Source organism: Carettochelys insculpta, chromosome 16 (assembly GCF_033958435.1).
Source record: "Carettochelys insculpta isolate YL-2023 chromosome 16, ASM3395843v1, whole genome shotgun sequence".
Classification (NCBI taxonomy): Eukaryota; Metazoa; Chordata; order Testudines; family Carettochelyidae; genus Carettochelys; species Carettochelys insculpta.
Window position 1 is genome coordinate 33,337,615 of NC_134152.1, and position 27,394 is coordinate 33,365,008.

A 27,394-nucleotide genomic window follows, 5' to 3' on the forward strand; every position below is an offset into this window, starting at 1 on the left:
CCCGGCAGCCCGCCTTCTGAACTGGTCCAGACGTGTTCTCAGAGCATGCTCCATGCCTGCCACAGGGCCCGCTGGAAACGCCCTCTGCAAATACACAGCCCTCTGGCCACAAGGGCCGGGAAGAGGCGCTCGGTGTGATTTGTGCTGTTGGCTGTTATTCCTGCTGGGATATAAGGCATCAGAGAAGCTCCCTGACTGGGTTTCCTGGCTGCCAAAGGCAAGCAGGTCTGGCCTTAAAAGTCCCATGCTCCCACTGGCTGGGTCCCTCTGTCAGCATAGTGCTGTGGGCCCCACAAACTCTTTGGCTGGGCCTTCAGACAAGCTGGGGCGCAGGCTCAGGACAAGGTCACGTCAGGACACAGAATGTGGCCTCCGTGGCTGCTGATCCACACAGCACACGCAGAGAAGGCGCCGTGTGTGCGTCTCATGCCAGCATCCCCGGCCCGCCTCTTTCACCCCAGCTGTGAGGGGAGGGAGGGAGGGAGGGGACACGCGGGGAGGCTGAGGCAGAGACTGGTCAAGGCCCAGGTCTGCCAAAGAAGGCGCTGATTTTGAGTGCTGCCTCGGAGATCCCTGGGCCTTTGTTTCCAAGGGGCTGTGCCCCGACAGCTCCTGCTGGAGTGGTGCATGTGGAGCACGTGTGCCCCTCAGTCACCTCCAGCTGGGCAGCACCGAATGCTGAGGTCACTGCTGAAAATGCAGGCCTGGGGTCTCGCAGCCAGGGGGGACAAGAGCCAGGAGCCCAGTGTCGAGCCTGAATCCCCATACGTGGTATCACTGGACAGCCAGGCTCAGCGCTTGCTTGGCCCTGGTGTGAATTCACAGGGGCGTTCCACACACTGACTGTCAGTACACAGCCCTCATTTCCTTAAACATACCTGCTCTACCTGCTTCTGTCACGTCCCCTGTCCCTCCCACCCCGGGTGAAGCCCCGTCTCAGGCCAGTCCCCCATCCCAGGGTCAGGAGCTCTCCATTGCCATATGCAGCCCCCCACCAGTAGATTGCGGCTGAGGCTTTCTCAGGGTGATGATCGGAACGTCCCTAAATGCTAGGACCCAGCAGAGAAGCTTGCTCCCAGTTTTGCAAAGGCTGAAGTGGACCTAATCAGTGGCGGAACCTTTGACTCGGGAGGCGTCTTAATTTACAGCCCATCTGCCCACAGCTATTGTTCTGGATCGACCGCCTAGTCAATGTCGCATCCTTTGTTAGCGCCATGAAACTGACAAGGAGCAGCAGGACGACCTGCCAATGCAAGCGGGTGCAATGCCAGCTTCATGCCCTAGGACTGAATTTGGCCCCTTGTGCTCTGCGGCAGCCACGTGCAGTTACCCAGTGCCCTGGCGATTATCATCAGGGGAAGCTGACACCTTGGCCTTGGAGAGCTGAAGCCGCTGGACTAGTTTGTTTCCTGGGCCCTGCAAACTGTGAAGGGCCCAGTCCAGCTCCCAGGGAAATCAGTGGAGAGAGACGCCTCGTTTCCGGGGATGCCGGACCCGGCTTTTAGCTCTTCCCCTCGCCTGCGGCAGTATCGGCGCCGTAAGCAGGGGTGTGCAGCTAACTGAGGAAGAGCAGGTGATGCATGGGGCAGGTTCCTACAGTCATCGCTCAGTCAGGCCTCCCATGGAGGGTGGGGGCAGGGAGGGGGAGGTTGCCTGGCTGCAGAGGACTTTGGGATCTGGCCCATCTCTGGATAAATCCCCCCCACCCTAACGATCTGCGCACGCCTCACCTTCTGAGCCTGGACGATCATCTTGCGGACCACCTCCTTGATGTGTGTCTGCCCGTTGATGGGTGGCTGCATGTACACCATGGCCCTGGTGACCCCCCGGTAGGCGACGGTCTCGGGCCAGCCCAGGTCCAGCTGTGGGATGGAGCGGTCGGACCTCTCGGGCCAGTACTGCAAGGACTGCGCCTGCTCCCCCTGGCCCCCTTGGCTGGCGCAGTCCCCGTCGCTGTCCTGGCCCCCGCGGCGGGGGATGTGCTCCGAACCCGGGTCGTACGTTTCCACCGACTCCAGGATCTTTTTAAGCTCCAGCTCGGAGAGAAAGTCCCGGATGCTCTCCTTCTTGAGCACCTCGTAGAAGGCCTCCGGCCCCTTGGAGACCAGCGCTTCCAAGGCCAGCCTCTGCTCCTCGCTGTAGAAGAACTCAGGCTTGGACTCACTGGATCGCCAGTTGACATGGCTGTCATCCAGACACTGCACCTGAGAGAAAGCCATGGCCACCGGCACACAGTCAGGCACAGCAGGGATCCTCCAACACCAGCCCAGCCGACACTAGGCCCCAACAATAAATAAGAGTTAATTACTTCCCAGGTTTTAAATAATTTAAGTGTTTTGGTCCTGCCTGCGTTAGACACAGCAGTGGGTCCCCGGTTGCCTCCTCCAGCTAGCTTGGGTTCTCCACAAAGCTCTCACCGCTCTGCCTCAGGTCTCCGGCCTCTCTGGCTATTTCCACTCAGGAGAGGCTGGCTTGGCTTCTCCTTTACTCATCGGCTTTGCCCAGCCCAGCAGGCTAAACCCGAGAAAAGCCAGTGCTTCCTCCGGCACCTAGAGCTCCGATGCCGTAAGCCAGGGGAGAGGCGACTCTCGCACGCACATGCACTTTGATAATGGCACAATCCCTTTGAGTCACCAGATCTCCTTCCTTCTCGCCGTCTGCCCTGTCCCCCGACGATAACAGAGAATAAAATAAAATAATATAATATTAAAAAGCTAGGGAAAATAATAGCTTAAAAAAATCCAGGAAATCAGGTAGGCAGCAGCCGCGGGAATTTCTCAGTCTGATTCGTCCTCTCTTTATCTGCCCCTCTCTAGTCTGGAGTGGGATAAGCTGCTCAGTTTCACCACAGCGAAATCCTGCCGGTTGCTGCCCGGTCAGTTCCTCCAGGGTTCCCGGGGCTGGTAGGTGGATTCCTGCAGGGCTCTTGCTGGTAGGCAGTGCGGAGATGGACAGGTAACAGCAAGAAGGGGAAAAAAGAAAACACTGATTCATAGCTCCGCCTTGCCCCACCTGCAATCACATGCTGCTGTCTTCAAACGTTCCCCATATCTGCCTAGGTCTTTAACTCCTTCAGCAGTGCCCTGCACCCAGGCCTGCAAAGCCAGCCCCAGGCAGGAGGAGGAGTACAACACAGGAAGCTGATTCAGCTGCACTGCACAGCTCCAGCTCCCACTGCTTCCTGGATCTTGTCTTCCACAAGGCAAAGCAGAGGGGATGCGTCTGGGGCTTATCTCCCTTGTGCACCTGGTTCTCAGTCTGCAAGAGTTTTCACAAGTGCGTTGGGACGGTGCCCAGCTGCAGTGGCAGAGTTACCGCCGCTCCTGGAGCGCTGCCTCTCCGTGTCCTCTTCTTCATGGGGAAGGGGGATTTAGAGGACAAGACGGCTTGAAATTGCCATGAAAATAAAGCAAAGCCCCCAACCCAAGACGTTTGCAGTGGCTGAGAAAGCTGCTTGTTTGCTCAGAAAAACTTTTTGGCTTGAAAGAAGAAAAAGTTTTCAGTGGAAGCCACCCTGGCCCATTTTCTGATTGACTGTACTTGTTAACCCCTGGTGTACCAAGTCCTAGCAATCCTGACATCAGCACTGGAACCCAGGGCCTGGCATGCTGACGTGACGGGTCCTTGCCAAGTGAGCTAGCAGAGTACCCAATAGCTAGTGACTATAACAAACTTTTATCTTCTTTTGTGGACCAGCTTCAAACGGCTACAAGTTTATGTGCTTCCTAGAACAAGCAGCAGAGTAACTTAAGTGACCAATTGGGAGAGAACAAAGGAAATACCCAGGCTTTGTTTATCGACAATGACAAACTCAAATCCCACTGAACCAAGCCAACTCTCAGGGGTTTCAGGAATCAGAGTCAAGTTCTCACAGCCACGTAAATCCACAGTTATTGCACCGACCTCTTGTGCTGAAGTGAGAGCATCAATGTCAGGGGAGTTCATTTGGATCCACAATGGTGCCAGCAATTTTGCTCATTGTTCTAAGAACATAAAAACGGCCATTACTGGGTCAGACCAAAATTCCATCTCGTCCAGCATCCCGTCTGCCAACAGTGGCCAGTGCCAGGTGCCCCAGAGGGGGTGGACCGAAGACAACGATCAAGTGACTTGTCTCCTTCCATCCATCTCCAGCCTCTGACAATCAGAGGCCAGGGACACCATTCCTACCCTTGGCGAATAGATGTTTGTGGACCTAACCTCCATGAATTTATCTAGCTCTCTTATAGCCCTGGCCTTCACACCTCCTCTGGCAAGGAGTTCCACAGGTTGACTGTGCGCTGTGTGAAAAAGAACTTTCTTGTATTAGTTTTAAACATGCTGCCTATTAATTTCATTTGGTGTCCTCTAGGTCTTATATTATGGGAACAACTAAATAACTTTTCTTTATTCACCCTCTCCACACCGCCCAGGATTTTACAGACCTCTATCATATCCCCCCTCAGTCTCCTCTTTTCTAAACGAAAAAGCCCCCGTCCCTTTAACCTCTCCCCATATGGGCTCACCTCTCTGCCAGTGACCCCATAGCTGGAAAGATTCTAGAGCCAGAAGCGAGGCTCACACTGCGTCATGCGCTCCACCTCTGGTCTCCCATACAGTGTGTGACAAGGGACTGATGCTTAAAGGATACGATGGGTGGTGATTGCATGTGGCTGGAGAAGGGGGTATTTAAATGCTCTGCCCCCCACCCCCTCCGGGAAGGCACTGTTGCACCTTCTGCTCTGCTCCAGGCCGGCTGCAATTAGGAAGCCAGCGACTGTTCTCTGATGGTGGTGGTGCTGGGTTGAGAAGCTCTGGGAGCTCATCTGAGCCCTTTGCAATAACTCGCCATTGCAAAGTGCTTCCCAATGAAGCCCTGAGAGGTGCGATACGGCAGTCGTGCCTCTCGGGCAGAGGGTTGGCAATGCCGGCTCTGGTTCGTTACTTGGAAAAAGGCGAGGGAGTTATTTCCTTTCACCCACTTCCTTCTGTACTCGGTAGTTAGGCTGTCAGGAGTCTGTGCAGGGCCTGTTTCTGTACAGCACCTAGAGCAGCGAGACTGGTTTTGGCCTCGGCTTCTTTGTGCTACCTTAACACAAATAATATGTGGCTGCTACAAAACCACCTTAAAGCAACCTCTTCCCGCAGCTTGGCAGTCACTCAATAACGAGTAGGACGTCTTCACGTCAGCCTCCTGTTTGGGAGCTGACCATCCTAATTCTGGAGCTGCAGGTCTTACCACCGAAGGGGCAGGTGCTGGTAGCTGTTGGAGGCGGGCGGGGAAGTTTTTACTGCTCTTTTCTCCTTCTCCGCCTCTCCTCGTCCGGGCTGTGGTGGGACTTCTCAGATCACCTCTCCACTGGGGATGGTCCTGGGCAAGGTTCTCCCAAGTGTCAACACCGATGCTGCACTTTTTCATGTGCTCCCTCAGTACGCCAGAAAATCCTTAGTTGCAGAACAGGCAGAGGATGGCTAGGGTCATGCTACAATGGCTGGAAGGCTGCAGCGGACAGGAGACTCCCAGTCGCTGTGGGTCCCAGGAGCCTTCTATCCATCAAGGACTGCGTGGGGACTTCAGTGCAATGGTCTCCCCATGTTAAAAGGAGTCACACACAGGTGTCTTCCTCCGCGTACGCCTCTTAAGGGAATACAGCAGCTGGACTTGTCAGTATGGGCCACCCTGGTTTCCCCGGCCACCCCGACTCAGCAAAGCACCAGGAGCACCTGGGACTGGGAGTGTCCCTTTTTCATGTGTACATGCAGCACAGAGGCCTTTCGTTAATGGGATTGCACACAGGGGGCTTTGATCGGTGCACATGCTTAAACAGCTTACTGAATCAGGGCCCTGCATGCTAGGGCTGAATCCAAGCTGTCGCCATTGGGCGTACAGTTCCATTCCAGTGCCTTGGCCCGTCACCCACATGAATCAGGTGTGACTGGAGTCCTGTGGCTCTTTCGCTGTATCGATTATCGATGTGTGCGGACACATGGTTGTGTGGAGTTTAAAACGTTGCAAGGAAGGCAGCTGGGAAAGCCCACCAGGCAGAGGCTGTAATGCCTTGCATTGGACCAACTGTTCAGCGGAAAGGCCAAGGATCCGTCAGCGTGTAAAACCCCAGAAGGGATCCCACGGGCTTGGGGAAGGATCTGTTTGACCAAAGTATCCACAGGAGAAGGTCTGTCATCTGATTTCCAGCTTGTGTTAAGGATGCCATTGGAAGCCCTGAGCATCTGGCCCGTAACTTAGAGCTGGAATGCACTGTGCTCTCTGGAGTTAGTCGGCCCAGGGTGCACTTGGAGATGTTATTCTTAATGCGGGTTGAACCTCTCTAATTGAGAACTCTCTCATTCGGCATCACCTGTGATCCACCGTGCTTCAGTTAGCTGGACGCCCACTTATCATGGGCATGGCCAAGTTTCACAGGGGCCCAAACAGTTTGTTGCCAACCACCAGCCCTGGCTGTCAGTGTTCTGTGCTGTTATTTAGCTGCAATTTACCCTTAAATGGCTTCTAAGAGCCCAGCCAGCAGTGGGAGTGTTGGAGGATGTGCTAGACGATAGAGACCTCCATGGTCAGGCAAAATGTTCCCATTCAGCCTGGTCAGGTGTCAAGGGTGCCGGACTAGAGAGGTTCAACCTGTGGTTGTGTTTCCAGAGTGCCTGGAAGCCCCCACCTGGGACCAGGATTGTGCCTGGCTGCATACCATGTTTAATAAGCTGCCCCAGCGCCTTGACAGTCTAAAACAAGGGACAGCAGCGGACACAGACAGATGCAGGGGGGAGTACAAGGAAGCCGAGAGTCCATACCGGTCAGTGAGGTAGAGGGGGGTCTAAGGCCACCCGCCAGCTCGCTGCGGTGTGGGAGGCGTTGTGGCGAAGGAGGTGGATGAGGTGTCTATGGGGTGCTCCTCCCGGGTGGGAGGGACTATATGGAGGCAGCACAAAGGGGATTGTTTGGAAGTTTGACAGACATCTGGACAAAGGAGCCCAGTTCTACCCTAGCGTGCTCAGATCACCTTCCTGTGGTGTAACCTGTGGGTTGGGTACCAAAACACCCATCTGGCCATCCCAGTGCAGGACGGGCCACCTTCCTTTGAGTGCCCATGAATAAGGCTTCCTCTAATTTTTTCCATCCCTATGAGGAATAAATTTTATGTGCACCAAAGCATGTGCAATGTGCACCATTAATAGCAACACAGGCTGCCGGCTGCCGGCGCTCTGCTAATCAGCTGAGTGGCTCCTGAATCTCTCCCAGGCAGCCACCTAAGTGCTCAGCTTCCAGGGAATGCTGCCTGTGTGTGAGAATGGGGCCTGCCCCGGCATTGGGGTCTGTGGTGGAGGATCTGGGGTGGATGTCAATGGAGCGCTGCCACTTCACATCAGCAGAGGACGTGACGCTACATTTGCTTTCCACGCCTGCCTGCTCCTGTATCTGATCCAAGCAGCCCTTTCGCATGGCCCTGTGGCCTGGCTGTCCAGCTAGTTCACTGCTTGGGGCTGTGGTTTGGTTGCAATTGGCCTGTGTGTGGTGGGGCTCTGACCACCTCTGCGTGGGGCATCGCAGACTCAAACCAATTACTTATGACAAGTATTTTATTAGCCAACTTCTTCAGTGCTGAGAGCCTGAGCAGGCGCCCGCATGACAGGTGTGGCTCAGATGAGCACTGTAATCATAGAATCAGAAACAACAAGAAGTCCTGTGGCACCTTATAGACTAACAGCTATTTTGGAGCATAAGCTTTTGTGGGCAAAGACCTGCTTCGTCAGATGCATGAGTGGTGGCGGGGTTCAGAAGAGAATTTAAAGAGGGAGCCTCAGTCAAGGGGAGGGCCAGAGCTGACAAGGTCTGTTCAGTCACAGAGGATGTGGCCCATTATCAGCAGTTAACGTGGAGATGTGAACGTCAAGAGCAGAAAAACTGCTTTTGTGATGGTCCAACCACTCCCAGTCTCTGTTCAATCCGTGGTTGATGGAGTCAAGTTTGCAAATGAATTGCAGCTCTGAAATTTCTCTTTGCAGTTTGTTTTTGAAGTTTTTTGTTGCTGTTGTAGGACGGCTACTTTTAAACCTGTGACTGAGTGTCCAGGGAGACTGAAGTGTTCGCCTTCAGGTTTTTGTATGTTACCATTCCTGATGTCTGATTTATGTCCATTTATTCTTTTATGTAGAGACTGTCCAGTTTGGCCAGTGTAAATTGCAGTGGGGCATTGCTGGCACATGTTATATTCGTAGACGTGCAGGTGAAAGAGCCCCTGATGGTGTGGTTGATGTTCGGTCCTGTGATGTTATCGCTGGGGTAGCTATGTGAGCAGAGTTGGCGGCGAGGTTTGTTGCAGGGGTTGGTTCCAGGTTTAGAGTTACCATGTTGTGGTCTATAATTGCTGGTGAGAATTTGTTTAAGGTTGGCAGGCTGGCTGTAGGCAAGGACTGGCCTGCCTCCCAAGGTCTGAGAGTGGACTGTTGTCCAGGATTGTTGTCCTGCACTTGCACTCCATGCAGCAGCCCTGGTCAGTTTCCTCTCTCTGCAAAGGGAGGGGAGCCAGGAGCCAGGCTGCTGCCTGGTTCCCATCTCCACACTGCTTGGGATCCAGGAAGCTGACCAGCTCATGGCTGGTCAGTTTCCTGGGTCCCCTAAGTGGTGGGCAGCTGGGAACCAAGTGGCAGTCTGGTTCCCGTCGCCCCTGGACTTGCGCAAAAATTTGAGTTATACTTGGGTTGCTGGAATGGAACTCGGGGATTTACTGTATTGATTTTGCTTCTTGTGGATCCATTATCCTGATCCCAATCCAGGAGCAGGCGTGGCTAACTGGAGGGAGGGAGACAGATCCTCTCGTTCTGTGTGAGCTCGCGCAAGCTGGGTCGCAGTCTAGCCCTGCAGATGCAGCACAGTCCACTCCCTAAATTCTCTCCTTGATCCTGCTCTATTTAAATCCTGGGGAGCTCTGTGGCTGACTCCTTGAAATCCTTGTTCCTCCGCGACTGGATCTGCTCCCCCCGCTCTCCTCTGACTGCAGCTGAGAGTCAGCCACTGCTGCTTTTCCTGGGGAGTTCCGAGCCTTCCCTCCCCTGGCTGCAGGCATGTGGATCCCCCGGTTTGTGAACCCCATGGCTCTTTCAGCAAACTCAGACAGAGTTGGCAAATGGGACCAGCCTTTTGGAGCCCGAAACGCCGGGGGGCAGGCAGGAGTAAAGGGGCGTTCTACAGAGCACAGGTCACTTGAATTATCCATGAGCTGTGCACCTGAAACAAAATGGGGAATCGCAGGGATGGATGAGGGACTTGTTCCTAGCTCTGCCACTGATGTGCTATGTGACCATGAGCCAGTCACTTTGCCGCCCTGCCTTGTTTGTAAAATTCTGGGCTAGCATGAGGCTGTGTTGATAGCTGCTTGCAGTTCCCTTTGGCAAGTGGAGTGGTAGGCGGACAGAGCGTTACTGTTGATGCTTCATTCCTAGAGCTGGACTGATACCAACCTGCCACTTTGCCGTTCCAGAGCGTCAGCCATCCTCGGAGCTTAGAGGCGCCCTTATAACCATTAATTAAAGCGGCTTTCTACAGATGAGGAAATAACAATACAGCGTCTTGCCCATGAGCACACACTGCAGATCCAGGAAGAGAACACTAGGTTTCCTAATGCCCAGAGCCTCCACCCTGACTCTAACCACTGGGCCGTGCTGTCTAACCTGGTTTGCTGACTACAGACAGCTTGTGAGCTCAGCGTCTGGCTCTGAATCTGCTCACCTGCGAATGTAAGAGCTCCCTCTGCTCAGTTCCGACCCCTGCTCTGTAGTAAAGGGGGTCTGTGATGGGCTGTCCCCAGTGTTCCCTGTCAGCTGAGCACTTGAGTGGCCATCCAGGAGAGATTCGGGTGCTGCCCAGCTGATCTGCAGAGCACCCACAGCCGTCAGCCTGTGTTTATATGGGTGGTGCACATCTGCCAGTGCCTTGGTGCACATAAAATTTATTCCGCACATGGGTGGAAAAAAATGAGAGGGAACATTGGCGGTCGCTCTCCTGCCTCGCTGTGTGTTGTTGAACACATCGGACTAAATTCAATCACGAGGGGACCCCCTCCCCCCACTGCACTCCAGTGGAGTCGGAGATGAGTCTGGTCTCTTCCATTCGTACAGTGAGGAATTTCTAAGTGGCAGCTACGCTGCTGATAGGTCAGTCCACCGGTGCCGCCTTGCCTGAATGTTTCAGGCCAGCCGGCAAGAAGAAAGCCGGGTGGAAAGAGCCTCTTTGCAAAAGTCCTTTAAAGAGTCCAGGGTCCCAAAGCCTGATCCAACCCCCACGGGTGTTCCTCGCAGTGACTTGGAAATGAGCTAGCTCAGGGAGCGGCCGAGGCTTGGGAAGGAGAGGTGGAGATGATTAGGGGCTACTCCCTACCTTTCCCGAAAGGACTAGGAGGTGCAGAGCCGTAGACGGACGCACTGATATTGACGCCTTTCGTTACTTTCTCTCCGTTTGTCTATAGGGGTGCAGTGTCAATAAGCCCGTGTAAACCCCTAAATAACCAGCATGCTGGTGCTGGGGAAAGAAACCTCTGGGGCTGTGGGCTGGTGCCCGTCCAGTGATTGTCCCAATGCCTGGTAGAATCAGGTGGTGGTGAGTCAGGACAAAGCAGGGGTTATAATCTTTTGGTTCAGTTGGCAGGGGCGACAGCCACCATAGGCCCCCAGGGCAAAATGGGAGGGCAGGGCCTGGCTCTTTGCATGGGAAGGAGGCGGGGCCCAGGGCAGAAGGGGCGGAGCCAAAGGCAGGCAGCCTTCAGCGTGGCTCCAACCGTGGCGTTGGGCCTTCCCTTCTCCCCCAGAGCTGTGTGCACTGGCACAGCAGCACTGCCGTGGTGTTTCCCAGGGGCCCTGTGCAACTGCCCTCATTGCCACCCCCCTGGGGTCAGTGTGGGGGCTGGAGGGCCCATGATAGTTGATCTGATGGGCCCTTCCAGCCTGAAACTCAGTGCCGATGGCCATCACGTCACCCTCTGCCAGTGCTGGTGGTGATGAACTGACTGAGTGAAGCTAATGTGGGTCAGGAGAGCCAGTGATACCTCCCCCACCGCCTGGGTGGGGCCGGAATGGCTCAGAAAACTAGTTCTCTGGCCCTTCCCTCTTGCCTGTCTGCTCCCTGCCCCCTCCGTTACCAAAGTACCTCAGCACCCCACATGGACTCTCCCTCTCAGCACCGCTCTGAGGCCAATTATCCCCATTGCAGGGTGGGGCCAACTGAGGCCCCGCAAGGTGCAAGAACTTGCCGATGGCCACACAGCTGTTGCAAAGCAGGGATTGACTTCCAGGTCCCCTGGCTCCCAGGCTAGTGCCTCTGACCACCATAGCAAATGAATTTTAGCACCTGGGACCCGCCTTTCTGCCCTGGGCCCCACCCCCGTCCCATGCAAAGAGCCAGTAATGCACATTGGGAAAAAAAAATCCCAACTATATATACAAAACGATGAGGACTTATTTAGCTATTTAGGTCTTGGAGTCACTGTGGATAGTTCTCTGAAAACATCCACTTAGTGTGCAGCGGCAGTCAGACAAGCTTTCCAGAAAGTTGGGAATCATTAAAAAAGGGAGAGAATCAGCCAGAGAATATCTTATTGCCTCTGTATAAATCTGTATTATGCCCACATCTTGAATCGTGCGTCCAGCTGTGGTCGCCTCATCTCAAAAAAGACTTGTTGGTGTTGGAAAAGGTGCAGAAAAGGGTAGCAAAAATGATGCGGGGTTTGGAACGTGTGCCATAGAAGAGATTAAAAAGACGGGGCCTTTTCAGCTTAGAAAAGAGAAGACCTGGGGGGGATACAATAGAGGTCTATAAAATCATGAGTGGGGTGGAAAAGTGAAGAAGGAAAAGTTATTCACTTGTTCCTGCAACACAAGAACGAGGGGTCACCAAATGAAATTGATGGGCAGCAGGTTTCATGCGAACAAAAGGAAGTTTGTCTTTACACGGTGCATGAGGGGCCTGGGGAACTCCTGGCCAGAGGGTGTTGTGAAGACCAGACCTTTAACAGGGTTCAAAACAGAACTAGATACATTCACAGAAGTTCAGTCCACCTGGGGCTAGTAGCCAGGCTGGGTAGGAATGGTGACCCTGGCCTCTGTTTGTCAGAGGGTGGGAATGGGTGACAGAAGAAGGATCATTTAATGACAGCCTGTTCTGTTCACTCCCTCAGGGGCAGGGGGCATTGGCCTGTCTCAGCAGACAGGCTACTTGGCTAGATGGGCCTTTGCTCTGCCCAGTGTGACTGTTCTTATGTTCTCTATTTCACCCCTGAGCCTCTGGTTCAAATCCAGCCCAGGCCAGCAGCGACCAGAAGGTGTGGGCATGCAGTGACCGGGGGTGGGGTAGGATTAGCTCAGTCTGGTTTCCACAGACCCAGGTCCCTGTTACCAAAGCAATGCTGCTGTTTGGCAGCCCGGCCCAAGGGTGAATCAGACCCCCAGGAATGACCCATCACCCTCCCTGCCTGTGCAGGTGTCCCAGGGCCGATGCCAGTCAGCAGGGGAAGCTCCTTCCCTAGTTGCTCTGTGGGCAGGCAGGAGCCAGTTCTGCTCTAGGCCCACGGCCGGGGCGCCCATCGCAGCCCCAGGGCCAGGGCAGTTTGCACTCTGGTCATGCTGTGGCTCCCTTTGCCGGGAAGGGCCCTGCAGGATCACTCTGTCGTTCCAGACTCCGTCAGCTGCGTCGACCCCGAGGAGTGTGTCCGAGTGTGTGGCTCTGCTGTGGGCTGCTCCAACATCGCTTACCCCAAGCTGGTGGTTGAGCTGATGCCCAGTGGTAAGTCTGGGTCAGACCAGGCTGATTGTCCTGCGTACCTGGGGGAGTCCGGGGGAGGTACGTGCAAGCGTCCGGGTCCAAGTGCTCTTTGCCAGCCGTGCCCAGGGAAATTCTCGGCCAGCAGCACAACACCTGGGCTACGTCTGCACTAGAGCATTTCGGAGACAAAACTGGGGCTTTGTCAACAAAACTCATAGAGCAGCTCCACACACAATGGATTGCGGCGGCAGAAACTGTCGTCACAAAAGCCACATGGACGCCCCCGGGGACCCTTTTGTAGACAGAGCGGCTCGATCCACTTTTGGGGGGGGGTGCGGTCGGCCGAGAGAAGTTTTGGCAGAACTTCTCTTCCAACAGTAACTTCTGTAGACAGATGCGTCTAGTGGAGGTGTAGCCCTGGAGTCCTTGAGGCTGCCCATGAGCGATTTCTGCAGAGGTGTGAAAAGCACCCCAAAAGTTACTTGAGTAAAAGTGCAGCTGCTTTCGTTTCTGGATACTTGAGTACACTTCAGATGTGATTTGCATCTCTCTCTCTCTGTACTTTTTCTCAAGTAGTTTTCCAGCAGGGTGGTGGTAACTTGTACTTAAGTACACTGTCCAACAGCTGCAGCACTTTTGCTCAAGTAGGTTTCCAGAGGGCCGCCCGTGCCTTGTAGTTAAGTACATTCTCCCCCACAGCTGCAGTTTTACTCAAGTAGCTTTCTGGGTACTTTTCCTACCTCTGGATTGCAGAACGAGGAAGCGGAAGGTGAGACACCCGGGGAACTAGCCGGGCTGTTCCAGGCCCCCAGCTGGTGCACAGCTGCTGCTCGGCTTTATCCTTCTGGCCTCCCCGGTACCCTTCACGGGAACAATAACAACCATGTCCGTATTTCCACTGCTGCAAACCCACAGGCCATTGCAACGAGTGCCCGATGGAACCCAAGGGAGAGTGCGAGCTCCCTCTTACAGTGAGGTCAGCGGGCCCTTCTGTGCTTGGGTGAGCCAGGCCAGTCTTCAGGGGAACCCCACGCCGGTAGAACCACAGCCAGGGGCTGTGTCCAAAACCTCCCTTTAGACCTCTGGCCCTGGTGCTCCCTCCAAGGACGCTATCCCTGTGTCACTGTCTCACTTTGGCGGAGAAGGAGGTTTCGTGGTTCAAGCGGCTGGTTCATAATACCTGGCCCCGTACGCCCCAGCTTGCAGGAGGGGAGGGTGGATACTGGGGTGACGTCCATCACCACAGATGCCTTGGCAGGAACAGGCACCCAACCAGAATATAATAAGCCTTTACCTCTCCACTATGCTGGGGAAACTGAGGCATAGAACACCCCAATCATGCAACTGGATAAGGGCCCTGCTGGGACCAGAACCCTGGTGCTGGCTCAGAGTAACCTGCTCTAACCACTAGGCCATCTGAAATAGGCAACTCCTGTCTGCTCTGTGGGGACATTAACACCTTCATAGTCTTCCTGTAAGCACTGAGATTGGCCGCTCGCTGCTGGGCAGTGGGCTAAGCTGGCGGCTCCCTCCCTCCCCAGATCTGGCTGCATTGCAGTGGGACTAATGCATTGCATTAATGCTGCTATCAACATTAGTGTCCTCGAGATGCGCCGGTGATCAGGCCCCCATTGCGTGAGGTGCTGTTTGCACAACGAGCTCCCAACACAGACTCATACAACCTGCTCCGAGGCCCCGGCCAGTCAACTTTGGATCAGAGCCACGACACGGCTCCTCGGAGCTGGATCCTGGAGTCCAACGGTTCTTCTGTTCTCCTCCAGGGCTGCGAGGGTTAATGATTGCCGTGATGATGGCTGCCCTGATGTCCTCCCTGACCTCCGTATTCAACAGCAGCAGCACCCTCTTCACCATGGACGTCTGGCGGAAGATCCGGCGCGATGCGAGTGAGCAGGAGCTGCTGCTGGTGGGAAGGTGGGTGTGTGCTTGGGGCAGGGGGACCAGACCCAGGCGGACACAATCCCTTTCATTGCGAAGGTGAAGCTACAGCCTAGCCCAGGGGTTCCCAACCGTTTCGGGAGCACGGCACACTTCAGTGAGACAATTCCAGGGCACGGCCTTTTCTTTTTCCAGCTGAATCGATTGCTCGTAAACATCACGTGGGCTGACATCGACAAGGGCTATGGCCTTACCAGAGAGGTTTGCAATCCGGCAGCTCACACAGCAAGCTCACCCAGGAGCCGACGCGTTTATGTTTGAAACCCGGCACGCAACAGGCCATCCTCGACAGCGGGCACAGACACGTTTTCAAAATCTGCTCCCCGCCGTGCTAAGGGGGTTGAGTAAACAAGCAACCACTGAAAGCAGCTCCCCTCCTCGCCAGCCTGTATTTAAAGCGCGTCCCAGCTCCAAGAGGCGGTTCCTTCTGTGCTTGGGTGAGCCAGGCCAGTCTTCAGGGGAACCCCACGCCGGTAGAGCCACAGCCAGGGGCTGTGTCCAAAACCCTCCCTTTAGACGTCTGGCCCTGGCGCTCCCTCCAAGGACACCGTCCCTGTGTCACTGTCTCACTTTGGTGGAGAAGGAGGTTTCGTGGGCCAAGCGGCTGGTCTATAATACCTGGCCCCGTACGCCCCAGCTTGCAGGAGGGGGTGGATCCTGGGGTGGCGTCCATCACCACGGATGCCTTGGCAGGAACATTTAAAGTGCGTCCCAGCTCCAAGAGGCTCCTGCCCACCCTACGTCTCCCTTGGCACAGTGAGGAGTTGGGGCGGGCTCCCCACTGGCTCATTCAGGCCGGGAAGCAGCATTTCAGCTGCCTCCCAGCACAAATGGTGTCCTGCAGGGTCGGCATGTCCCTTCACACTGGTCCTGCCAAGAGTTGGTCAACCCTGCGCCAGCTGGAATTCAGGCAGCCTCCGTTTGAGCCCCAGCTAGCACAGCGTCGTCAGTTCTGTCTCCTTCCGCCTCTGCAAAGAGCCACTCCCAGGGGAAATGGACAGAATTTCACAGCACACTTGGACCGTTCTTGTGGCACATGGCACAAGGGTTCTGTAACTACAGACACAGCAAGGCTGCCAAACCTCTGCCTTAGGAGGAGCAGTTAATATTTGTATTATTTGTTTTAGTTTCACGTCTCAAGCGGCGCAAGAGCAAGCGGGGCTTTAAAAAGAGCTAAAAGCACTTGAGCCTGGTCGTGGTCTCATTGGAATGAGTGGACGTCAGGAGGGGTCCCTTTTCAACCAGCGGTGTTCCACTGATGTGAATCAGGAGTGACTCCTCTTCAGCCGGTGGTGGGCATGTTGGTGTAAATCTGGAGTGGCTCCACTTACGTCAGTGGGGTTTTATGGCTGCAAATCGGGAGAGCGACACCGCTCCAACCCATAGAGGGTTTGCTAATGTAAATCAGAAGTGATTTCACTTAAGTCGGTGGGACTCCTCTGGTGCAGATCAGGAGTGACTCTGCTTAAGTCAGTGGAATTAATTGGTGTCAAACTGGTGTGAGCAAGAATAGGATTAAGCCCCTGATATTTGACAGTCAGAGCTAGGGAAGTTTTAGTGCAGGAGGAGTCGGTGTATAGCTAACCTGTTTGGTCTGCGTGATGGGGAGCAGAGCTGGAGCCCCCTGTGGGCACTGGGAGCGAGGCAGAACGCAGGCGACAACAATCATGAAGGAATCCAGGTCATTGCTTCCCGTCGGCTAGTTCTTACTTTTCGTTGTGACTTTTTGCACCAATGATGGATCGATGGCCCTGGAGAGGAAATTCTGTAATTCCCCCTCCCCAGCATCTCTGTGACCCATCCCTGACCTGGAAGCTGTCCCCTCCCCCCTACGAGGGCTGAGGGGGTAATTCTGTTTCCCCAGATCTCTCCCTGTGCTCACTGAAGTTGCTATGAAATTATCTCTGGCACGCTAATGATGTTCACGTTGCTAATGAGGCAGATGACCCAGGTTTGGCCGATTCCTACAGCCAAGATGGTCAGGTGTTCCCTCCTGTTTTTCCCACACATTCCCACTTCCTGACTCATCCCCCAGTGGCACTGTGCCTCAGTTTACCCGCATGTAACATGGGTGTAATGACACTGACGCCAAGCTGCCAAATGCCTTGTGAACACAATTAATTACTGCTTGCAAAGTGCTTTGATTGCCCCAGGTTGAAAGGTGCTCCCTGAATGCACACAGTAATTGCTAAGCCATTAGGCTGGCCCAGTTTATGGGGCTCCATGTGCCAGTCAACTCAACATCCCTGGCACTATTGTCATGGGAGACACCTGATGGCTGAGTGTGAGTTGCCAGCCTGCCTGGTGGCATGACAGGGCAACTGATTTCCCGTGGCTGTAACATGTCACTAGCAGAAAATACATCGTGGCTCCATATGTGGCAGCTCACCAGATCCCATGCCACTGGCCCTGAGCTTAGTTTGTCAGGTGCCAGGTGTGCTTGGGTGCTTCCCAGGGGTGAGTCAGGTGCTACCCAGCTGATTAGCAGAGCGCCCACAGCTGGTAATGCATTTGTGATGGTGGTGCACATGTGTGCATGCCTTGGTGCACGTAAGGAAATTTATTCTGCACATGGAAGGACAAAATTAGAGGGGACACTGGCAGGCACCTCTGCTGCTGCTGAATTGGGTCCTGGTGGAACAGGACAGCACTTTGCACCCTTCCCCAGGAGAGTCCCCTTGTCTCTTGCACCTGGGAGCTCTGTGAATCAAGGCAGTGAGGGCCATCTGCAGTCTCTGTGATAGACAGCTCCTTGGATAGGGTTAGTGCTGGTGCTCAGTCCCTGTGCTGGATGAACCTGCCCCTGTGACTCCATAGTGAAGGGTGTAATTATAGCCCTGATTGCAATCTCGCTCGCTCGCGCCCGCTTGCACTGTCGGCGTCAGCAGAATCACTCTTGACTTCCCCGGTGTGCAGACACAGAGCCAGCATCTGGGCGCTGAGCCATCTGCTTGGCAACACAAACCACCCGAATGCCAGTTTCCTTCTAGTTTCCAAGCCACCAGGGAGCAGGTTTTCAAGCTTTTCTGTGCAACCTGAGGGGCTAGGAACTTAGCTTGTTTTAAATGCAACCTGGGACATCTCACATAATCCTTTGAGTCCAGGAGCTGGGGCTTTAAGAAAGAACATACTTCACCGAATTGTTTTTCTTCCTTCTATTTCTGGATGATCACCTTGCCGGCTGTGTGTGAACAGAGAGAGAAAGAGGCTGGGAAATGAAATTAGGCTGCTGCTACACTACAGTTGTCCTGTCAGAGGGGCCCTGGTAACGAGGCAGTTCGAAGCAGGCTAATGAGGCGCTAATGTGCATAGTCAGCATCTCATTAGCGTAATGGTGTTTGCATGAACAGACTTGGATTTCCAGATTGGCAGTGAAGGTGGAGCCAGCTTTGCAAGAAAATAAGTGCCCCACTCCGACATTCCCTACCCCCGCAGAGCTGGAACGGAGTAAGGGAATGTCCAAGTGGGGGGCTTATTTCAAAGCGGCTCCTATCTTCCCTGTCAATCTGCAATTCGAAGTCTGTTCCCGCGGCCGCCATTACGCTAATGAGGTGCTGAATATGCACATCAGGGCCTCATTAGCCTGCTTTGAATTGCCTCATTGCCATGGCCCCTCCGACGGGACAATGGCAGTATAGCAGCAGCCTTACTAACATTTCTGCAAATGCAGGCGCTGCCCCTGAAAAGCATGCAACAAAAGGAAGCCCGAGGACCAGGCCTCCACCTCCTACATGAGTCAACATCTTTCACAATGTGCTGATTAATTCTGGGCCAGCCATAATGCCAACCTCTCGGCAAGGCTTGGCCGAGGGAACGCACACAGCGTCATGCGTATAGTCGCAATGGTGCAGTCACAACCCATGTCATTGGAGGATGGCAAAGTGCTATAAACAAGCATTAATCCACGGCTGTGCGGAAAGCAGGGCAAAGGGAATTAGGACATGCCTATGCCATCATTAAAACGCACCTAGCCCGGGTTGAGCTGCCAGCTCCTCGGTCTGGGCAAGTTGGCAGCTGTGAGCCAGAGTCCCCGGAGCCCGGTCAGCTGCAGGTGAGTAACTGCAGTGTAAACCAGCCCTCAGAGACAGCCGAGACAGGGCGAGCTGCTGGCTATTGTCTGCATGGCTCTGTGTGAGCATGGGAGAGACCCAGCCCGGAGTCCTGCCTCCTGGCTGCAGCGTGCCGCTCAATTGCTCCCACTGCTGGCTGGTTCAGGAGCAGCGGTGATGGGCCCAGCACCTGACTGTGGGGCCAGCTGCAGGGCAGATGAAGGTGTAAGTATCACATGGGTAGCTTCAGTCAAGCTAGTGGTGGGTGTAAGTGGCTTGTTTCCTCTTTCCTCATGGGCACCGTGAGGCTTTTCTTGGTGAAACCCTTCAGGCTCCGGGGATGGAAGTTTAACTGGTAATTTTCTGACCCTTCCTGGTGCCGGAGGAAGCTCTGGCACCTGTCGCTGGTAAAATGATGAAATGCACATGTGTGTTATCCACATGTGCACAAGGAACAGGGCTCAGGCAATGGGGCGGGTAGTTTGGAGTGTTTCTGAGGTTTGGTTACGGGGTGCCCTGGGCTCCCTGGGGACATCGGCCTTCCCATTGCTGTGGCGATGAGTACGAAATAACACGGGTCGATCGTAAGCGGTACTGTGTTCGTACATCACCGTGGCCCTGGCCTGGTGCTTTGGAAATACCACTAGTAATTCATAATAATAGAGAGGCAGGTGGGCAAAGGGGTGGAGTACGCGACAGCCCGGTGCATCTCACTTCCAGGGAAGGCTTCCTCGTATTCAGCTCCTTTTCTCCATGTCATTCCAGTCCCCCTCACTCCACCGCTGCAGCTCCTACTCACGACTCCCATTCTTGGCTGTTCATGCTGCGAGCAGCCTGTTTCCCTAGCTCTCGTAGTCAGGGCCAAGCCAAGCTCTCTAGATTTCACTCTCTCGGTTTTGCCCTGTAAGCCAGCCCCCCAGCCCTCCCTCCCCGTCCTTATCCGTCTGCACTGAACGCCCCTTTCGCATCCAGAGGCTGCCAGCGCTGGGGCGAGGTCTTCCTGGTGCGGTTGCACAAAGGCAGGCTGATTAAGAATGACACACCTGGGGCTTCCCGGGCGTTATCAAAGCAGATGACTACGCATGAGGTGACATGTCGGGCGCAGACTTATCGCAGGGGAGGAATTCAGGCCAGAGCATGCCTCCGAGAGTCAGACAGCTGAGCGTCCCGGAGACAGGCGAGGAAATGGGAGCGGGAGAGAGGCAGTCAAATGGAGGAGGGCCTGGTATGTGTGCTGGCGCTCCCGCCGGAGGCTGAGCTTGGCATCTCACGCCCACCAAAACGCCTGCTGTCCACAGCACGAAAAAGAGGCCTGTAGCATTTTAAAGCCTAACAATATAACATCTTATTTTGCTCCCCACGGCTTTTGTGCCAGAGGGAAGGGCCTGGGGGCTGGTAGAATTCAATGGAGGGCATTTTGCTTGGGATGGAACTAAGCAATCCCAGGCCTGTGTGTCTCGGCCGTCTCCCAGCACCCAGAGCGCTTGGTTAGCTCTCCGAGACGACTGTCCTGGTCATGTGTGAAGAACCTTCGGTGCTACATGGGTTTCGTACAGCGTTTAAACAGCCTCTGTCCCAGTCTGACACTAGATTCACCCCGCATTAGCGTTCAGTGCCCCTGTGGAGCACATGGCTGCATGGGCTGAGTGAGTTTAGTTGTTGCAAAGGGACCAGGCTCAGGGCACTGTTAGGCCCAGGAACATGTGTGCAGGATGCAGCCCCCTAGGCAGGCTGGGGACGTGTAGTGGGAAAACAGGAGCCTCAGGAGTGGCTGGTCCGCAGCATGCAGTTGTGCCCACCGTGGGGCGGGGCGGTGCATCTCCCAGGGAGCAGAGAGGCTGGGAGCTGCTGTGGCACCAGTGGAGCTGTGCCTCTCAGAAACAAAACAGCCACAGCCCTCGGCGTGCCCTACCTGAGCCGATGGCTGTGTCACTTCTGGCGCCGACGCCCCCGGTTATTGCGGTGAGAGGAAGGAATAAAATGCCCCCTTGAGCATCTTTTCCCTGTGGGCGCAGCTCGGTGCCCTGAACCGCAGAGCTGGCAGCACCCACCAGTGCCAGGAAAGCAGCTGTGCTCCAAGCAAGACAGGGAGAACCTTGCCTGCTCTTCCTGAGCTGCACCGACCCCTCGCAGAGCAGAACAGCTGCAGTGCAGGGCCCTGACCCTGCCAGGAGCAGCTCAGATACCCAGCACCGGAGAAAGCCACAGGCCAGGCAGGTGTCTGGAACCAGGCAGGCCTTGTGCTTTGGATTTCAGTGCGTGTCCACCCCACGGCATGACCAGCTGGTCCAGGGGCGATGGAGTTTCCTAATAGTGGGGGGCCACAAGGCCCCACTTCTCCATGGCCTCTCCCCTGCTCCAACCCCCAGGCAAACTGGAAGCTGCAGCCAGGTTGGGGTAACGGCCGTGTGGGGAGCTGCAGACCTGGCCTTGGCATGGGACTTGACACAGACCAGGAGCTGCTCTCAGACCGGGCAGGTAAAGGATCTGTGGCTCCCTGGGCTGCTCTTACCCAGGCTGGGTGGTGATGCAGCAGGACAGGGCAGAGGGCTGGGCCAGCGGTGAAAAGTGGACCCGGTGTCCCAGAATTGGTTCCTTCTGGCCTTCAGCTCCCCAGTGCTGGCATGTTGCCATGTGCCCCTGCCTTCCTGCAAGAGCACGTTACGGAGATGCTGACCGCTGGGTTGCAACGTCCGTTTCCTCACATGAGCCGTTGCTGCCTCTTGCAGGCTCGTCACAGTGGCTCTGGTCGGCCTCAGTGTGGTCTGGATCCCCATCCTGCAGAGCTCCAATGGTGGCCAGCTCTACGTCTACATCCAGTCAGTGACCAGCTGCCTGGCCCCGCCAGTCACGGCCGTGTTCGCCCTGGCGGTTTTCTGGAGACGAGCCAATGAGCAGGTGAGTTCTCGGCCATTTCGTCGGGGCGCTGTCCTTTTGGTGTCAGGCAGAGCCACGGAGGTGTCATGACTGGAAGGAACCATGGTGGCCATCTAGCCTGACTCCTGCCTATCACAGGCCAGAGACCTGCCCCGGGGATTCCTGCCTCCCCTGCAGGCTCTGGTGGAGTCAGTGCGCGGGGGGGTTGCAACCTTTTCTCATTCCAGGGCCATTTTGAACGGACCCCTCTAGAAAACATAGATGTGGTCTGTGGACCCCCCTGGACCACGGGTTGGAAATCTCTGAGCTAGAACATCGCATGCCGGGCTGGCCCACCTCACCAGATGCCAGTCGGTTTGCTGCAGCTCACCATTGTTATGCCAACATGGGCTGGTCTGTCCCTGGGGGGGGACCTTGGCTCAGACCCTGGTTCTGGTCACAAGGGAAAATGCAACTCGTGGATCCCCACCCATTTGTCTCCACTTGTGACTTCCCGTGACCGGGTGTGACTCACCGCTGCGGTGCCTCCTGCTGGTCACTCGGGAATTCGCTCTTCCAGCCTCCGGAGTGCCCTCTGCTCGCTGAAGTCTTTCCCGTGGGTACCGGTTTGTCCTATGCCAACTTATACCAGGAACCGCGTCTCTCCCAGCTGCCGGTGCCCTTACCTGAGAGTTCTGCCCTGCCACAGGGCCCCTCCAGGGCTTGCCCCTCCAGGGAACCCCAAACCCCGACACCCAGCTTGCCTCACTGACCCACTGCCAGGCTAGGCTCATCTGTGAAGACGCGGCCAGTCCTGTTCTGGCTGGCTGGCTCTAGCAGCTGGTACCAGCAGAGATTTCTAAAGAATCCAGTGGGAAGAACTGAGTCCCAGTCCCCCAAAGAGGAGCTGAGCTCAGGCTTGTCTGCACTCGAGAACTGAGCAAGCTGGTGGTTCCCCAAGGCCCAGGTGGGTGGGTCTCCTGGGACTGATGTGTGAGCACAGCCCAGGTGTCGACATGCAGTGCTGTCCTGCTGTGGCACAGGGAGCTTGAAGCAACCAGCAACAGCCAGGCAACTGCACTAGCAAACAGCAGGCTGGGGCACACGGGGCTTTCCACTGCATCAATACCCATTACGTTCTCTTTAGTGCACATCCAAGAGAGAAAGAACCCAGCGAGTGACAGAGCCAGTGTGAAGGGCCTTGTGGGTGATAGTCGGAGTCAGAGAATAATGTTCGTATCACAGCCAATGTGCCTGCTAAGTTTTTCCATTCCTCTGCGGAATAAATTTTATTATGTGCATTGAGGGAGTACGAATGTGCACCACCAGCAGCAGCAAAAAAGCCTAGCTGCGGGCGCTCTGCTAATCAGCTGGGCAGCATTTGAATCTCTCTTGAGCATCCGCCCAAGCACCCAGCTTACAGGGAACGCTGGTCACAGGACAGGGAACCGCAGTTACAGGGGCCTCAGGGAGAAAGGCTGTTGGTAACTCTGAACAGAGCGTTGTGGTTGTGCTTTCAAAAGTTTACAACTCAACGTTGACTTAATGCAGCTTTGAAACTTCATTATGCAGAAGAAAAATGCTGCTTCGAACCATCTCAATTAAAGGAAATGAGCACAGACAGCGCCCCCTTGCCGTGCCAGATCGTTTCTTTAAACGTCCCTTCGCTGAGTAGGTTATGTTTCACACAGGCCTGCGCTGGATTCGCTGCTGCCTTTTGGTCTCTGCAGCTGCCTGATTGCATATTTCCGGTTCCAGAGGAGGCGCGTGGTTGACTGGACAGTCTGTAACTCTGGTGTCCAGAACTTTACTCTAACTCCTCTTTAAGATCAGGGCCCATTGGTATATGCCCCATAAGGGGCATGAGCCTCCTTTTCCAGATGGGCCCCTGCAAGTGAGGCGATGTGCCTGCACTGCGGCTGGAGGCATCATTTCAGGTTTGAGTCGATGAACCTGGACTTGCTTTGATCCAGAAAAGGCACTGGCTGTAGCAGAGTGGCCACCCAGATGTCAGACAGGAGAGGTTGCTGGCAGCTGGCCCATAATGCTACCTGGCTATTTTTCATGCACTAGCTTGATCAAAGCTAATGCATGTACAGGGGCTGTCCAGACAGCAATGGGCACGTAGGAAGTCTCTGACATAGCTGGGATTTGAACCGCCATCTCCTGAGTTCTATCATGAGGCTCAGGCTGCAGCCAGGTTAGGATACACTTGCTGCTGAGATTGGGACGGGGGAGTGTTCTTCAGTCCTCACCACCTGACGGCAATAGACTCCCCCCAGGTGAGACCTGCCAAGGCCGGTCCTGCCGTCACCTGGACACCTTTGCTTTGCAGGGAGCTTTCTGGGGCCTGATGCTGGGGCTGGTGCTAGGCCTGGCCAGGATGGGGCTGGAGTTTTCATACCCCTCGCCCCGCTGCGGCCTCCCAGACGAGCGCCCCTCCTTAGTGAAGGATGTCCACTACCTCCACTTTGCCATCATCCTCTGCGCTCTGACCGCCGTGGCTGTGGTGGGGATCAGCTTGCTGGGCAGCCCCCCCGCTGAGTCACAGGTGAGTAAAGAGGAGAATTGGGACGCCGGGGGGGGGCAGCCGTTTCCTGTCAGCTGTTCAGTTTGACAGTGACGGGGTTGGGGCTGGCATCTGACCTACTCCTGGGTTCCCTCCCTGCCGCCAAGATGTCACAGCAGCCGCTTTTCCTTGCAAACCCGTAACAGCTGCGTTCCCTTGTGCTGGATGCACCCAGGCTGGGTGTGGCATGGGGCAGAATAAATTTTACATGCACCAAGGCGTGTGAGGATGTGCACCACCACAGAAACAGACTGCTGGCTGTGGGTACTCTGCTTATAAGCTGGGCTGCACCTGACTGTCTCCCAGGGGGCTGGCCGAGCGCTCAGCTTAGAGGGAAGCCTGGTGTGGCGGGTGGCTGGGCGGTTTGGCCTGTGTGCAGGGTGGGCACGTCAGCCAGGAGGCAGGAGAACAACTTCCCCAGCAGCGTGGGTCCTGCAGACAGCTCTATGCCCACGTGCAAGGGAAAGACACAGCTGTGCACACCCCCCCCCGCGAGCCCTGATGTCAAGGGGCAGGTGGCTGGCAGCACAGGGCCCAGGCTCAGGATCCAGCACATCCTGCCACATAGAGGTAAAGGAGCCCTGGGCTCAGCTTCTGCCATGGCACCAGGGCTGAGGCTGGGTGCCCTTCCTGCAGGGGCGCCCCTGGCTCTAGCAAGGCTCCTGCTCCACGCGGCTGTGGAAAGGCAGCTCTCTCGCAGCTCCTGGGCCAGGCAGGAGTGGGGGCAGCAGTCAGACAGCGGAGCTCTGGGGAGGCCTATCCTGACGCTCCAGCATCATGTGGCAGGCACAGAGCAGCTGGCTCTGGGGAACAGCCCTCAATGCACTCTCTGCCCCAGCCGCTCAGGCTGCACAGGGCTGTGGGCCCACCCCCTTCGGCTGCCCTGGGGCTGCAGCCTGACCACGGAGCGACAGAGCGCCGGCTGCCTGCCGTCCTCTACTTGTTTGCATGGCCCTGGGCCGGGCGGTTACCTCGTGGGCAGGTGGAGCTGGGGCGTCAGAGCAGGGGAGGGCAGTGAGCTCACATGCAGGGCACAGTCTGGGGCAAGGGACCCACGAGCACATGGGCATGTCACAGGCAGGTGGGGGTCAGCCCATTGCACAGAGGACCCAGCCGTGAGAGGGGCTCTGGGATTGCCTTAAAGTCTGGGCCTGTGGTGTGGGGCTCGCGGTTGTCCCCTGGAGGCAGGGCAAGGGAAGGGAGACACTCACCTGCATGCGTCTAGGCCTCACAGGCCAGGCTTTATTTTGGGGGAGTCGGGCAGGGTGTAGGGAGCACAAGGACTTGCCCCAGCTCAGGGCATGGCCAGCGACTCTCCTGCCCTCCGGCGGCTGTCTGAGCTCACGCTGCCCCACACTGACGCATGCAGCCCAGGCTGGGTGTGGCATGGGGCAGAATAAATTTTACGTGCACCAGGGCATGTGCGGATGCGCACCACCAATAGAAACACACGCTGCTGGCTGTGGGCGCTCAGCTTACCAGCTGGGCCTCAGCTGAAGGCTCCATGGGAAGGGGTGGAGCTGCCCTGATTTACACCCGGCTGAGGATCTGGCTCAGGGTGCTCAGAACGGGGGTCCAGTCCGGCCCATTCTGAGGTGACTGTGAAGACACCGTCCAGGCTGGGGAGATCTCAGGGTGACCTCCGCCATGGTCCTGGCCTGTCCCTGTGCCTGAGCGGTTCTTGTCCTGCCCCACCGGCTCTGCACTGTGCCTCCTCTGAGGAGAAACTGGGCTCCCATCCCAGGCAGCGCTGCGGGGGCCGTGAGACGTTTTCCCAGCGGCTGCTCCCCAGACCTGACCAGCCCCGGCCCCTCCGACAGACCGACTCAGCCCAGGGCTCTGGCCCGGAGGGACCAAGGCTGTCGGAGGGGCCTTGGCTGGAGCCGTGAGATTGCTGGTCAGGGCGAGCGCTGACTTTGTGCTCAGGTAACACTGGCCGCAGGACCTAGGTGTAGCCGCCTCTCGCCCTCTGGGGACGCGGGAGACGCCTCGGACTCCAGGGCCTGGGTTTGCCCGAGCAGCGAGTGGGGTCAGGGCAGACTTGACGCCCTCTCATGGGGCCAGGTGTTCGGAGGGGAGCTGCCCCCACCTGCTCTGCCCGGCTTGGTTGCTCCAGCCCCTCTAAGCTTCCTGCTGCATGTGGCAGGTGCAGAACCTCACCTGGTGGACCATTTCGCAGGGGCGCCTGCCTCCTGCGAGCGCCATGGCCAGCGCGTCGGCAGGGACCGACCCAGCCGGGAGAGGACAGGACGGTACGTAGGACCCGACAGTGACCAAGCAGGGCTTGGGACAGGCCCAGCGCTGGGACCACACCCAAGGCCAACGGGGATGTGTGCGTTGTGTGTTGTGGCCGGAGCGCTCCCCGTGCTGGGCTCCAAAGACAGGCCACGGGTAGGCGAATGGTGGGCGGGGCTGGCGTCCCATGGGGGCGGGGTCAGCACCTAGCCCCTCCCACTGTGCTGGGTCATTCCTGCTGCAGACCTGCCTGTAGACCTGGAAATCTGCTGCAGCCTGGCCCGTGTTCAGAGCACAGGGCTGGGAACCTCCTCGGCCCCTTGAAACTCAGACCCTCTTGCCTGCCCTGCTCACCCTCAGGCAGAGCTCTTGGGGGCCAGGCCCTGAGGAAGCATGCAGGGCGGGTGGTCCCCAAGACTCTGTGCCCCTCTCTCTGTCCATGACAGATGCCCAGGAGGGGGCACCAGAGACCTGCTCCTGCGTGGATTTCTTCTGCAGCCCCCGGCGGGCGAAGGCTGAGGGACCCCCAGCAAAGGCCCTGAGGGACACCGCAGAGGGCCCCCTCTGGGCGAGGCTCTGCTGCATCAACGCACTCATCCTGATGGGTGTCAATGTCTTCTGCTACGCATACTTTGCATGATGCAGCCTGGCTGGGCGGGAGGGCCGGAGTCAGGGGGAGGCGGGTGTAGTGGGAAGGAATGGGGCAGGGAAAGGCAGAGAGCGGCCGTGGTGTCATGTTTAATCCCATCACCCTTCATTTGGGGCACTGGGGGGGGTTTGGCGTCAGCTGAACTCGTCCCAGAATTCTTCATGGGCCGGAAGGTGGGAGTTCCGGGTTGGCACAACAGGTCCCTGCAGCCTCTCCTTGCACAAGAGTTCAAGCTGGCCACAGACCACGGGTGACATGTGTCAGATGGTCCCACCAGTTCCACGGGGCAGGGGTAGGCAAAGGGGCCCAGGAATTGACCTGCTGGGGTGTTTCAC

At 56.3% G+C, this 27,394-nt stretch overlaps 2 protein-coding genes across 2 annotated transcripts in view; one reads left to right on the forward strand and one right to left on the reverse strand.

Annotated features, from left to right (window-relative positions):
- Positions 1-2,219, reverse strand: part of FAM83G (family with sequence similarity 83 member G) — a 29,450-nt gene extending 27,231 nt beyond the window's left edge. Inside the window, exon 1 of the mRNA XM_075010795.1 lies at positions 1,731-2,219. Within this exon, the coding sequence (XP_074866896.1) occupies positions 1,731-2,219 (489 nt within the window). The remainder of the gene's footprint in view (positions 1-1,730) is intronic.
- The window catches only part of SLC5A10 (solute carrier family 5 member 10), a 75,495-nt gene extending 48,445 nt beyond the window's left edge, over positions 1-27,050 (forward strand). Inside the window, exons 10-15 of the mRNA XM_075010794.1 lie at positions 12,659-12,766; positions 14,527-14,677; positions 21,480-21,648; positions 23,942-24,157; positions 26,322-26,427; positions 26,857-27,050. Coding sequence (XP_074866895.1) covers positions 12,659-12,766; positions 14,527-14,677; positions 21,480-21,648; positions 23,942-24,157; positions 26,322-26,427; positions 26,857-27,050 — 944 coding nt within the window. The remainder of the gene's footprint in view (positions 1-12,658; positions 12,767-14,526; positions 14,678-21,479; positions 21,649-23,941; positions 24,158-26,321; positions 26,428-26,856) is intronic.
- The last annotated feature ends 344 nt before the right edge of the window (positions 27,051-27,394 follow it).